The following is a 14,875-nucleotide window of genomic DNA, read 5'->3' on the forward strand; positions in this document are numbered from 1 at the left end:
TAAATACAAAACATCTTCACAATGTGCTGGAGAATCCACAATTGAAATATTTAAATCAGATGACGAAGCAAACATACCACATACAGCTGTCCCAAAAGCCGTGCAAACTAGACGAAACAACAAAAATAATATTGTTAGGGGTTCCAGACAAAATGATGAAGGGGAGAATCGGAATGCGTTTTCCGGGGTGAAGCAAAAAGTATGGCTGTATATCGGAAAGGTAGCACTAAATACGACAAAAGCTATGATACAAGAACATTTAAGTCAGCTTTTTCCATGCCGATCTTTCATTATCGAGGAACTAGCAATAAGGGAAGGCGCGGGAAGCATGGCTTTCAAGGTAGGTGGTGATTTGGATTTGAAGGATGCTCTGTACGATGGAAACAACTGGCCGAGTGGTGTAAATATTCGTCGCTTTCGATTCCAATTTCCTCGAAAAAACAGAGAAACAGAACATCACAAAACCACAATCTAGAATCATTGTCAACTTGAATGTGGGTTCCTTATCAAATAAACTAGACGGATTCACATACTTCGTGAATGACAAAAAAGCAGATATAATATGCATCACAGAGCATTGGCTTTCTTACGAGTTAATTCAGCGCATAAAAGTTGAGAATTACTACGTATCGGGGTGTTTTTGCCGAGCTTCATCTCGACATGGTGGGGCCGTGATCGTGGTGAAAAATGGCATCCAGTCTGTAAGGTTGCCTGATATAGAAGACCTCTCGATTGAGAATAATATAGAGATGACAGGAGTGAGGATTCCGTCGATGAAACTCGTTGTGGTTGCAGTGTACAGACCACCTTCAGGTGATTTCAAATTATTTGATTCTAGGATTACAGAGGTTCTGGAAGTTTGTCTTAATAAATACGCGGGCGACAGAATGATCGTTGCAGGTGACTACAATGTGAACATACGAGAGCATAGTGCTAGGAGAACCCAGCTCATTGAATCTTTCAGGATGTTCAACCTGAATTACGTTTTTACGGAACCTTCCCACCTAACCCGAACGTCCAAAAGTTGTATTGACAACATGTTCACGAATATACCGAGCAGTGGACGGAATCAGGAAACTTGCGACTCTCTCTTGTCCAACCATCGAGCACAAATCATGACGTTTTCAGTGTTGGAAGACAAAAATGGGAAGGATTCTTTCAGATTGGTACGACAGATGAATGCGAAGCATTCTCGGAGTTTTTGGCAGCGCGTTCGGACTACCAACTGGGAATCTGTGTACTGCGATGATGCTCAGGTTCAGTTCAATAAATTCCATGATACGCTGATGGAGATCTTCGACTTATCTTTTCCTTTGAAGAAAATGAAAATGAGAAGTTGCAATAAATACAACTACTCGAAGAAAATGAAAGAACTAAAAAACAAAGTAGAAGCAGCAAAAACAATCGCTGATGTGTTGAGAGATGAGGACAGTGCCCTGTTGTATAGAAGTTTGAAAAGGCTACTCAGAGAAAGTATAACTGAAACTGTGAGGCAGAAAAATATTAGGAAAATTCAAAACGCAGATAATAGACAGCAAATCCTATGGAAGTTGATAAAAGAAGAAACGGGAAAGAAGGAAACATCTCAAGGATCGAGATTTGACGTGGAGGGAAAACAACTTAATGAGTACTTTGCTACAGTAGGACATAAGATTCAAAAAAATCTGAACCCATCGCTTGAACTCTCAAGTAAATTTTTGAATAACTTCAAAGTTGAGCCTTCATCTTCAATGTTTTTGCATCCTGTTACTGAGGATGAAGTTTTATCGGTGTCCAATAGATTGAAAAATAAAAAAAGTAAGGATGTCTACGGGATGTCATTTTCAGTACTCAAGGGGATCGTTCCACTGATAAAGGGGCCGTTATGTAAAATAATCAACGATTGCTTTGAGCAGGGAGTATTTCCGGACAAATTGAAGGTAGCCGCAGTTACGCCACTTTTGAAGAAGGGAGATCCGAATCGCTGTGAAAACTACAGGCCGATTTCTGTTCTTCCGGCAGTCTCCAAAATATTTGAGTCCCTTCTGAGAGAGCGCTTGACCAGGTACCTCGAAAAAAATTGCCTATTCCATCCTTCTCAGCATGGCTTCAGAAAAGGACATTCAACAGTAACAGCAATGGTTGATGCTCTAGATACAATCCTCGATGCATATAACAAAGGGGAGGATGTGGAGTTGTCCTGTGTTGATCTTAGTAAGGCTTTCGATAGCGTCCCTCACGATATTCTGCTAAATAAACTTCAATACTATGGGGTGAGAGGCAAGGCCTACGAAATATTCTGTTCATATCTGGACAAACGTTTCCAAAGAGTCAGATGGAATAACTCATTGTCAGGAGATCAAGAAGTTCTCTCGGGTGTACCACAAGGTTCCATACTGGGACCCATCCTTTTCATCCTATACACAAATGATCTCCATTGTAACATCAGAGCTGACAGAATAATTAGCTATGCTGATGACACTGCATTTTTGAATATAGGTAGAGGTACGACGGCTCATCAAACGGAGGGATCCCTAGCTGACGCAAGCGCGTGGTTTTCTGCGAATGGAGTTAAGATCAACTCAGACAAAACCCAAAACCTTGTTTTCACCAGCAGGGGACAATCCGATCAATGCCTCACATACTTGGGTGTAACGATTCATTCCTCCCTCAGCTGGAATATATATATTGAAGAACTATGTGGAAGTTTGTCGACTGCCATATACCTTATAAAAAGGATGAGACGAATTGGAAATATGGAAACAGCTAAGCTGACTTATTATTCCGCCTTTCATAGCCGAATGCTCTATGGCATCATTATATGGGGACAAAGTAGTGGCATTGAAAGAGTACTCCTCAAACAGAAGAGAGCAATAAGAGCGATCTATGGCATGAGACAAACAGAGAGCTGCAAGCCCATCTTTGCAAGGGAGAGAATACTCACAGTCACCTCATCCTTCATACTTTCTTGTGTGAAGTACGTACACCAACAGAAGGAGAAGTTTGAAACTAATTCCAGCTTCCATAACTATAACACTCGTTACAAAGAAAACTTTGCACTTCCATGTCTTCGCTTGAAGAAGCTGCAACAGGGTACAAATCTTACATGTCTCAAATTGTACAATAAACTTCCTCAAAATGTGAGGAATTTGAGTAAGAACAAATTCAGTGGGAAGGTTAAGGCACTTTTATTGGAGAAGACGATATACACAGTTGATGAATTTTTAAATTGTTAGTCGGTATTTGTCATGTGATTGTGATATATTATTATCTATTATTAGCATATTTTGTTTGACAAGCCGTGTATGTTTTGACGGTAACTTTTTATAGTGTTGTACTACTATAAATAAATTATTATAAAAATTATTATAAAAAGGAATGTAGATGAGTTTGAACAGTAAATTGAATACGAATAGGTCTTTGTTATTTTGTTTTATTTCGATTCTCATGATGTGTTATTTTAATTCTAAATTTTTTTCATTTGCAGAATAAACTTACTTTTACGGCCGTTTTCAATAAACCTATCTATCCATCGTTTCACTTACTGACGATTAGTAACCATTGGTAACCATTCTAAAATATATCTGCAGATAGATCATAGAAATGAAATCACATGCATTTTCTATCTTCAGTAACTGAAACAATGGATAGATAGGATTATTGAAAACGGCCGTTAGTCCAGTAACCTTGTCGCCTTAAAAATCCATTCGATGTTTTGAAATAAGGAACGAAATAGGTACTTACTAATACACAACTTCAAAACCCACCGATTTATCAGGATTCAAACTAGTGTCAGTCAAAATTATGATTTCGAACTCGTGCCGGATGTTACGGATTCGTTCGTCAGCTAGAATCAAGACTTTCACTTAGCGGCCAATGAATTCGGAAAACAGCTTAAAAAATTACGGGTTTGTAACCAAATACACCGGTGAGGATTGCTTCTCCGCTCTGTTTTTGATGCCAACGGGTTTGCACGCCAGCCAAAAATCGTACTTCCAGCACAGCCATCTGAGTATATATTATTTGATAAGATGATATAATGTAGCTATAACTCCGAATTATGGCACATGGTTAGGAAATATTGCATGAAAAAATTTTCAGTATTTTTAAGGATTTCAAAAGGCAAGAAACACGTAGTGTGATCCATTTGAGTTAACAAAGTCCATTAATATTACAGAGAAAAGAAAAATCTGACGGAATTGTAAATACCACCATGACATAATATATCGGCCATACCAGAAAATCTCTGAACACCAAAATCTATAAAAATCGTGAGATCCATTTCCGAGATAATTGAGGCATTCCATATTTGAAACTCACTCTGTATATAATGACACTCTTTGATAAGGAGAAAATGCTTATTAGATATCATCAATTTACCTTCAATCTGTGCTAGAGTTATCAACAACTTGGTTTCACAGAAAGATTAAAAAGTAATGCACAAATTCCATATCTTCGGTATTTCCTCCCTTGTAGAAAAAAGCTCGAACAGGTGCATTTTCATTTTAAACTATCTGTGCCACCTCTATCTTGACGAATTTTTTTTACTCAACTTTCCTCATTCAGTTTCACTTTACCCAACATTACTTTACGTCACTTCACATCTATTCTGTATTCTACTTTACTCTCCTCTACACCACTTCACTCTGCTGTACTCTAATTTACACTATTCCCATCTATTCTTGACGAATTTTCTTTCTTCACTCACCTTTCTTCATTAAGTTTCACTTTACCCAACACTACTTTACTTTACGTCACTTCACATCTATCCTGCATTCTGCTCTACTCTCCTTCACTCCACTCCACTCCACTCCACTCCACTCCACTCCACTCCACTCCACTCCACTCCACTCCACTCCACTCCACTCCACTCCACTTCACTCCACTCCACTCCACTCGAAGCTACCCTGCTCTAATTTACTTGTTTTGTATTTGATGTTTGAAGTGCAGAACACCCAAAACACTGAACTAGACTATCTGTCTAGAATTAAAGACAGACCCTCGAATTTAATTTATTAGTACTTACATAGGTTAGACAACTTTTACTGCATAAGTGGCAACTCTAAGTTTTTGTGCCAGATATGGATAGACGGAGCGAAACACATTATCCAAAATGTTCCCGCATACATGAAACATCGTATAATAATTTTGCTGAACAAGAGAATCGAGCGTTCGAATTGCATTCACGAATATCATTCGTCGTTTAACATTTCATTTTCCAGCTCTACTCATCTCCGATTCATTAGAGGCTACTCAGTGTACACGTAAATTGAGACTAACCTTTCACAACCCCTCGTTGTTCGACTGCACAAGATTTGACATATGACACTTGAATTTGCTGGGATGATCATTAGAGTTTAACGAGTTTCCAGAGCGGACTTAATGGCACTTCAAACGTTAACTACCTGATGGATGTTCAATCGGGTACAAATTATGGAGATGAAAATAATGTGATGCTGTGCACGCAAAGGAAAATTTCAGGGGATGCATCATTTGACAGTATGTGAGTGGGATTCTATATCGAACAAAAGTTCTTTCCTTGTGCAATATCTTTTTGCGTAGGAAACGTCGTATCTGATTGATTTTCAGCAAATTTTCCGCACTCACGAATTTATGCCTGAGAGAGAAACTGAAATAAATAATGATATTTATTTGATATCTCGAAAATGTTGAAACTTGACTTTGCTCATGCAAAGCTTGGGAATATGAAATTTGGGTCAATTTACAAAATTTTTGAGATATCTTGTTCGAATAACAGCCAAAAAGGTTCTCAAACGATTGGGTTGAAGAAGAATCTCTGGTCAAAAAAAATTCTGTCTGGCCCACCATACACAGTTATAGTTGGGGAGCCGACGATGCTAAATCGGAATTGGATCGTGGTTGATTTTGAAGATCAGATGGTAGAAAGAAAAAAACTTCTATGATTTATGCACTTTCAGCGGTGGGGAAAGCGTCTGCGTTTACACAAAGTTGTAAAAAAAATCGTCACGTGTACATACTCGATCATTTGAGATTAAGATAATGTTTATGCCCTACGTGTCTCTGATAATGAATATTCATATTAATCTGACATTTTGCGAGGTGGGGCTGGCTGTACAGAAGAGTTGAAAATGGTAAAAAAAAATTTTTCGAGCGTGTCAGATTTTTAGAGGATATGTTAATTGGACCCAAAAGAAGCTACTTTTCAAGAGACTGGTCATTCGGACGTGACGCAAAGTCACAGCGGTCCTTTGAAAATGCAAAAAAAAAATCGTTACTTGTATATACTCGAGTGTGTCAGATTTTCATACAGATGGTTAATCTCGGTGTGACAGACGTGTTGACCCTTTGAACTGACAATAATATGGGGGAGTTTTCTTAATCTTACAGTTTGAAGATGATATCAAGGCATTTTTAGATAAGTGTACCTCTGATCGTTTTTGTATTCATTATAAAAGTTGTAGATAATGAAATTCTATACAACTCTTGTGTGAAGCAATTTTCCATACCCTTAACCGTGTGCGAGCTATAGGGTGATAAAGGTGAGAAGCTTAGCCAACATGCGAAAGGTCAAGGTCAATGTGTAAACCCAGTCTAAGGTGCATTCATCGCCATATATCTCAGAAACTTCCAAACATAGAAAAAATTGCTTCGGACAAAATTTGTAGAAAATGTTATGTTCTACAATTTTTGTAATGAATGCGAAAACAATTTGAAGCCCAGGAGAAGAGATGATTAAAAAAACTGATTTTTGTGACCTTTATGGCCAATTTTTTTTGTTTCGGTTTGATGAAACTGTCAGATTATATTTTTTCCGTTATTCTATTCTTGAACGACAAGCTTCAAATTAAAAAAAAAGCTACCGCGCACGAGAAAGTACACGTGACTTTTTTTTTGCAAGTTTGTCGCCCTATCACACATATCCGTCACGCTTGATTTGTCAGATAGAGAATATATACTTTTCAACATGTAATTAACAACATATATCTCAATCTGACACGCTCGAGTATGTGCAATGATCGTTTTTTTTTTACTATTCTGACAGGCTGTCCTAGACAGTTCTCCCTCTACACAGGTCTAATTTTTGTTAGAGGTACTCTACAGGGTCCAAGGTATCTCCCGTTATATTAATCTGACACGCTCGAATAAATCCCGAATTTCCCCTTTTGGGCTTTCCAACTATTAGGGAGCAATAGATCTGGGGACTTGATATTTTCAGAGTAGATTTCCATTGAACAGTTTTTCGATAAACAGAATCTGCTGAGAAGTTTTGGAGTAACAGGCAACCAAATTTCATTTCGAAATGCAAAAGAAAAATGATCCAATGGGAGCTCAGAAATTGTTTGTAAAGCCTCGATACAAAGACAAAATTAAAAAATATCGTCTATATCGTATAACTGGAAAAAAAATCTAATGATTTCCGAAAATTATAGACAATTTCCGATATAGCAGGTACGTATCCTGATCTTGATATGAAATTGTCTTGGAATGCTCGACCATGATAAGCTTGAGAATACTTTTGAAATAATCTTTTGTAATGGCGTTTTCTCGGATGTTTCGAGCGCTGGCTACCCTTAACAAGGTTCCTTGTTATCTAGGGTGTTAGCGATAACTCTTGAAGGTCAAAATCCGACTTCACATTCACATATTAATCGATGTTTCGAAATAAGGAACAAAATAGGTATGTACTAATACACCACTTTGAAATCCACCGATTTACCGGGGTACAAACCGAGAGCCCGAATCAAGACTTTCACTCAGCTGCAGTCGGAACTGAGTTTCAAAAATCACGGGTTTGCAGATCGGGTAACAAGGCACGGCAGTGGGGATTGGTTCTCCGCTCTGTTTTTGCTCACAATGGGTTTGCACGCCAGCCAAGAATCGTATCTACAGCAGGAAAGAACTCGGACAGAACGGGGGAAAAGGCACAGCGTTATAAAACTCTGTTTGCTGCTCCCAACGGGTTTACACCTCAGCCAAGAATCGTATTTCCAGCAGTGGTAAAACCCGTACAGAACGGGGTGTCTCTCCTTCCTCGCTGTCGATGGGTCACGGGCTGACGCACCAGCTGATGAAAAAAGGACAGGACGAGGTTTGGGCTGAAGCCAGGTTCCAAGTTTACAGAACGGAGTGTTGGCTTAACTCCAGACTCGCTTCATGGCCTTCCATTGACATCGGTCCCATGGGTTGCCGTGGTACTTGGCTTGCACGTGGTTACCACTCCGGTAAGCGACAAGGAGAACAATCTAAAAAGATTTACTACTAGTAACAGATCGGATCCGCTGCTAAAAAAGAGTATTCGAATAGCAGAGCTACGGAAGTTTAGCAAAAATAAGCTAAGCGCACTTTGGTAATTCGCAAAGCAGGAAGGAAAACTGAATGACCACTTGAAGTCTAAACACCGAATGACAACTTAATACAGAATAAATCACTTGAATGAATACGGAGCAACAACTTGTACAGAATGACCACTCAATACAGAATCAATATTCGATACAGAGAATGCATAAGGAAAATATGAATATGTCATTTTGTCCTATGCATACTTTTTATGATATTGAATCATAATTTCGACTCAAAATCTCCTTATATTCATAATGAAACTTATACATATTATTATTCCATTACACTAAAAACAGGATTACATACAATTAACAACGAATAAAATCATGAAACACACCAGAAGCTATTTAGAAGCCAAGTGGAGAAAAAACTTTAAACCTTCATGAACAAATTCGTAAACGTAGCAGTGAAAATGACTGATGGATTTCAATTTTTCGCAGGATTGCCAACATCTATTAATTCAGTTTATTTATTTTTTACAGATGGATGGCGAAGAATCACAAACATGTAATGAAGAAGAGCAAGCACAACTAGTAACAATCACTTATCCGCAGCCATTGGCATTTTTTGTTGGTTAATTGCAATAACAATTGTCTCCAAATGATGCTGCCTACGAATGTGATGTCTTTCATGAAGAAGGTAAGTTAAAAAACTCACCCCAATACTATAAATTTACCTACATACGAATATTGAGAGTTATTGATCATCATCACAGAAAAAGTTGAAGTTTGGAGAGGGATTAGGTAACCCGAACGGAATGATGTATTTCGCATTTCATTGCGAAGGTAGCTCATCCAAGCCGAGCTATCGGGGGGTATCCAGGCAATCCAGAAATCCCTGAAATGAAACAGGAATATTTGAAAAGAGGATGGAGGACGTTTACACCACAAAATTCAATATTTCGTATCGAAATATCTTTTTTTCATGGGGAGTCCAAGAGAGAAATTCAGATTAATTTAAGGGGAGATACTCTGTACTTCTACGAAAAATTAGACCTGTATATAGGGGGAATTGTCTAGTACAGCCTGTCAGAATAGTAGTAGTCGAAACAATAAAAATTAGCCATAAAAGTCACAAAAATCAGTTTTTTGAATTATCTCTTCTTCTTCAAATTGTTTTCGCATTCATTATAAAATTTGAAGAGCAGAAAATTTTCTGCAATTTTTTCCGAAGCAATTTTTTCTACGTTTGAACGTTTTTGAGATAAATGGCGATGAATGTACATTATAGTGGGTTTCTAAATTTGCCTTGTCCTTTTGCATGTGCTAAGCTCCTCTCCCTTATCGCCCGCTAACTCGAAAACGGTTGAGAGTATGTAAAATTGCTTCAGATAACAGTTGTAGAGAATATTATTGTCTACAACAGTTGTAGAGAATATTATTGTCTACAACTGTCATAATGAATACAGAAACGATTAGAGGTACAGGATGGGAAATATTTAAAAAAAATTCTTGTTACCATCTTCATACTGTCAGATCAAGAAAACCCTCCCGATTAGTATCAAATTAATGAGTGAACACGTCTGCAACACTGAAATTAACCACCTTTATGAAAATCTAACACGCTCGAGTATGTACAAGAAACGATTTTTTTTTCATTTTGAAAGGACCGCTGTAACCTTGCGTTGCGTCTGAATTGTCAATCTCTTGAAAAGTAGCTTCCTTTGGTTCCAATTAACGTATCCTCTAAAAATCTGACACGTTCGGAATTTTTTTTTTCACTATTATCAACTCTTCATTACAACCAGCTTCACCACGCAAACTGTCAGATTAAGAAGAGTTTATACCACGGGACTTTCTCGCCATCCGTATGAGGCGTAAAGGGGGAAAGACTACCAGAATGTGGGGTGTTGCCGGAACACTTGAACGATAAGTAAAAGTTACGAATATTACAATAGTTTCCACTCAGAAAAGATGGCAGCACTTAACGAACGTCTTTTATCAATTTTACCAGGATACGAATTGTAGCTAATGGCGAGTCTTTTCGGGAAATTTCTTCATGTGGAAATTCATAGAAGTGATAATTGCACCACGGAAAGATAGAAACATAAATGACTATTTGTTCTTCAATGAAAAATTTTTTTAATTTTTTTTTCTGTTAGACGAATAAAATTTTTTTTGTCTTTTCGAAGTGACGAACTGATTGAATAAAATTATAATGAAAACCCCATATAAATTAGTGGTTTCTGACGTAAGATATTCATTTTCTCTTTTTGAACTGACCACTATAAAGGTAAAATCGAAACTTATCCCATATTCTCAAAATTCGAAATCAGTGCATACCCCATATTTTTAGAAATCTTATCTTATTCGAACCGCAAATCGCTATCAATCGTATGCTTGTCATCTAAGATGTTTTTAGACATCATAATAAGGATTTATTTCCAACAGGCAGAGCCCAGTAACGGGAAATCTACAAAAACTGTAAACTAAAACTAAAATGCAAAAAGGTAACTTATAGACTAGAATATAATTACTAAGAAGCAATGAACAGTGGAACTAAAAAAGTAAACAAGTTGCCAAAAAAAAAAAAATTTAAACTAACACTAATATCTATAAGCACAAAAATTAATGAAAGTTTTACATATCAAGGAAACACTATCAAAGTGAATATCACAGAGACGCGAAACCTGATACAGTTTTAATATTTCTTCATTCGGTCGAATTTACTTTTTCTCAACAATAATAGCGATAATTTTGTATGTACAGAAGTTATGAAGATGCATTGCAGCATTTTGAAATCTGCACGAGCATGGTTCTGGTCACTGATTATGCTGACTCAAATTTTTTCTGATATTTTATCATGAAATATAATATTCTTATATTATACAAAAACTATTTTACCGAGAAAAAACTGACATAATTTGAAAAAAATACAATTCCGCAGTCGTCACTTTTCAAAAAAATATTTTTCAGAGTGACCAATAGTTCTTCTATGAGGTGTTTAAGGATTGCCCATTCATTCTGGGACACCTTGTATAAAGAGGTAGTTTAAGTAGTCGAAATATTCAAGAAAAGTGCCCAAATTTGAAAACATTAATGACTTTGAAAATGTGTCACTTTATATGTCAAAATCGGAAAAAAATTATTATGAATTTGTAGAGGCATAATATAATTGTGACAGTTTTGTGGTCGAAACATAGATATAGTTTTTAGTTCTATGTAAATAATTAGAATTTAAATTATCACCTAAGCCATATTTTGGCGATTAAGCGTCTTAATCGATGTCTTAAAGCGTCTTTGAGCGTGACGTCATTAATTTTGTTGTCGCAAAAATAGAATATCGCTGATGGTTGAGTCATCTGTCGTTGTCATTAGACAGCGAATCGAATTGTGAATTTTTCAATTTCTGTTCTATGGCTATTATTTGAAAAATATTTATTTATTCTAAATGATAATGCAGAAACTGCATTATTGGCAATAAAAGCACTCTTCCCTAGTAGGAATTCAAATCAAATTCGATATAAACAACATATTCTCCCTTCTTCTTTATATTACCTCTTTCCGCTTAAGACGTTCTGTGCTTAAGACGACACAGGCCAGAGACAAGATGACTCTATGACACAGGCGCTCTCCACAGACCGCCAGGTTCCGCTTAAAGCGTCTTAAAGACTGACGTCATGACTTATTCGCTCGAATAGCACCGCTTAAAGACGCTTCACGCGTCTTAATCGCGAAAATATGGCTCTATGTGTTAAAAAACAATTGATAAAAAAATATATAAAAGTCACACTGAAGTATTGTATGTTTTCTCTGTATTTCATATTCTAATAATACAACATAGTAATGTAGAGGCATAATATAATTGTGACAGTTTTGTGGTCGAAACATAGATATAGTTTTTAGTTCTATGTAAATAATTAGAATTTAAATTATCACCTATGTGTTAAAAAACAATTGATAAAAAAATATATAAAAGTCACACTGAAGTATTGTATGTTTTCTCTGTATTTCATATTCTAATAATACAACAAATTCATTTCAATATTCCAATCAACTATGGTTTCTCGAGGCTGCAAGTAAACCGAAGAGAAATATCCGCCAAAGCTGCGTCGCTACCGATGAAAAGAATAATTTCCTACTCAAGTTGTTTCAAACATGGCAGAAATATTCATAGCACAGAAAGAAGCCACGAAGAGGATTGAAAGTATAGGCCATGATTAATAGAACTGCTTTAGGAAACTTTTTCAGAGTCATTTACATCCGCTCCTTTGTAGGCGCAGAAATCAACCGCCAACTACCGAGATTAATCTTCAGCTCCGACGACGGTGAAAGGCTTAGAAACAGCATTTCAGGAAGTTCACGCCTGAATTTTACGTTCCATTTTTATCGCTATAGGCCGACGAGCTCAAATTTCCTGGTCTGGCTGGATTACAAACAAGGATGTGCAGCCAGCTTATTAGAATATCGTATATACTCCATTCACTTTCATTTTAGCACTCGGTTGGCTATGGAAATTTGACACATTTCACTTTGTATAGTACGAAAATGTGGGGTTATGACGCTTGTCAAGATATTTTTGGGTTTTAAATCGGCGCTATGTTGTACGTTCTACGTAAAAGTTCCCATAAAAGTCTCTAATTACGAACTTTCTTCAAAAAATAAATTAATTCGAAAATATGTGACTAACACAACTAACGTTCATACAAATTAGTTGAAGGGATTCCTTATCTAGTTATTTGAATGGAAAATACAAGAGATAAGAGATCAGTCTTTAAATATATTGTTACGAATTGAATATAAGTTGCCATGACTGTCAAGGAGACAGTTCTAAAAAAAGTGTGACATAGGAAAATAGACGAATTAGTATTGTATTGTTTTGTATGAATAAAGGATCGTTTGGAATTGTTAATCAACATTTTCAACTGAAAACGAACCCCAGTTTCGTAACAGTTGGTGTCAGAAGTGGGATTTCAGTGAATATTTCGAATAATTGATGGTTAATACACGGAGTACAAACAACGATCACATGGAGGATGTAATGGAAATGATCAAACAGCAGTTTGCTGAGCAAGAAAGTCGAATGTTGAGAGAAAAGCAAGAGGAAGAGGAACGTCGTCAGAAAGAAAAACAAGAGGAAGAGGATCGTCGACAGAAAGATGAAGAACGACGGCAGAAAGAAGAGGAACGACGTGAAATAGAAAAACAAGAGGAGAAAGAACAAAGAGAACAACAAAAAATATTCCTTGAACAGATTTTCCAGAAAACCGAAGGAATAATTGTATGCCTAAAGGAAGAAATCAGTGCGGTACGGGAAGATGTAAAGGAAGAGATCGATATAGTTTGGAAAACGGTGAAAGGAATGGAGGGAAAAATAACACAAGAAGTTAGTGCGGTGCGAGAAGAATTAGAGAAGAAAATCGCATCACTGAAAATACAAGAGCAGTGTAACAGGGTTGCCACATCAAAGAATTATCTCAAACCACCGATTTATGATGGTCAATCACCATGGTTCCTGTACCATAAACAGTTCGAAGCGGTGGCAGCAGCCAATGGATGGAGCGATCAGGAAAAGGCTACTGCACTCATAGTGGCTTTGAGAGGATCTGCACTTGCAATACTGCAGACTATCTCAGATGACCAACATCGCAAGTATGGTGATCTTATCGCGGCTTTAGAGTTGAGGTATGGTAATCAACATCGGGAACAACTCTTTAGGACACAGCTTAAAACACGAGTACAGAAATCTAATGAGAGCCTGCAGGAATTTGAAGCCGACGTTCAAAGTCTGATCCAGCTCGCCTATCCAGAGGCCCCGGAGGGTTTCAAAGAACAACTGGCGGTGCAAACATTCATTGATGGCTTGAAAGACATCGAAATACAGAGGACTTTGAGATTGACAAGTTTTAAAAGATGTAGTGAAGCTCTAGTTCGCTCATTGGAAGTGGAAGCGGCCTTCAATATCTCCGCAAGGCCCAAAATGAGAACGGTATCAATCGAAGAGTCGCCTCAGGAAGATAATCTGAGCAGGAGTATATCACAGGTGCTCAAAATATTAGAGAAAATGGAATCCAGATATAGTAGTGTCGCCAGCCAACCAAGAAGAAATTGCTTCAGATGTGGGAGGAGCGGACATTTCAAGAGGGACTGCAGGGTGAGGGTACCACCTCGCTCGTCATCACCTACCAGATCACCGCCACGATCATACTCAACTGCGAGGACAGAAACATCTGGAGAGTCTTCAAACAGGTACCAGGAAAACTTAAATTAGCTAGCATATCGGGGCGCATGCTGGCTAGTGATAACGAAGCCCCCAGGATCATCCAAGTCAATAGGATTAGAAGAACTGAACGCCATGAAGAAGTTGCCGATGTAAGACGAACGACAGTGATACCTGGACAACTGGACAACTGGACTACCGAACACATGAGACAGGACCAAGAAACCGACCAAAGCATCAAGGACTTTCTACATTGGAAAGAGAACGGATCTGATAGACCCTCCTGGAGGAATATTTCACATAGAGATCCTATCTTCAAGGCAATGTGGGCACAATGGGATTCCCTGGTTGTGGAAAATGGATTACTCAAACGGATATGGGAATCATCTGATGGGAGGTCCTCAATTTCCCAATT

The 14,875-nt window shown here is 37.6% G+C and overlaps 1 protein-coding gene across 1 annotated transcript in view; it reads left to right on the plus strand.

Moving 5' to 3' along the window:
- The window catches only part of LOC123319210 (regulating synaptic membrane exocytosis protein 1), a 301,043-nt gene that overhangs the window by 57,378 nt on the left and 228,790 nt on the right, over window positions 1-14,875 (plus strand). Inside the window, exon 2 of the mRNA XM_044906078.1 lies at window positions 8,784-8,940. Coding sequence (XP_044762013.1) covers window positions 8,902-8,940 — 39 coding nt within the window. The 5' untranslated portion in view covers window positions 8,784-8,901. The remainder of the gene's footprint in view (window positions 1-8,783; window positions 8,941-14,875) is intronic.

This window comes from Coccinella septempunctata, chromosome 1 (genome assembly GCF_907165205.1).
Source record: "Coccinella septempunctata chromosome 1, icCocSept1.1, whole genome shotgun sequence".
NCBI classification, from domain to species: Eukaryota; Metazoa; Arthropoda; class Insecta; order Coleoptera; family Coccinellidae; genus Coccinella; species Coccinella septempunctata.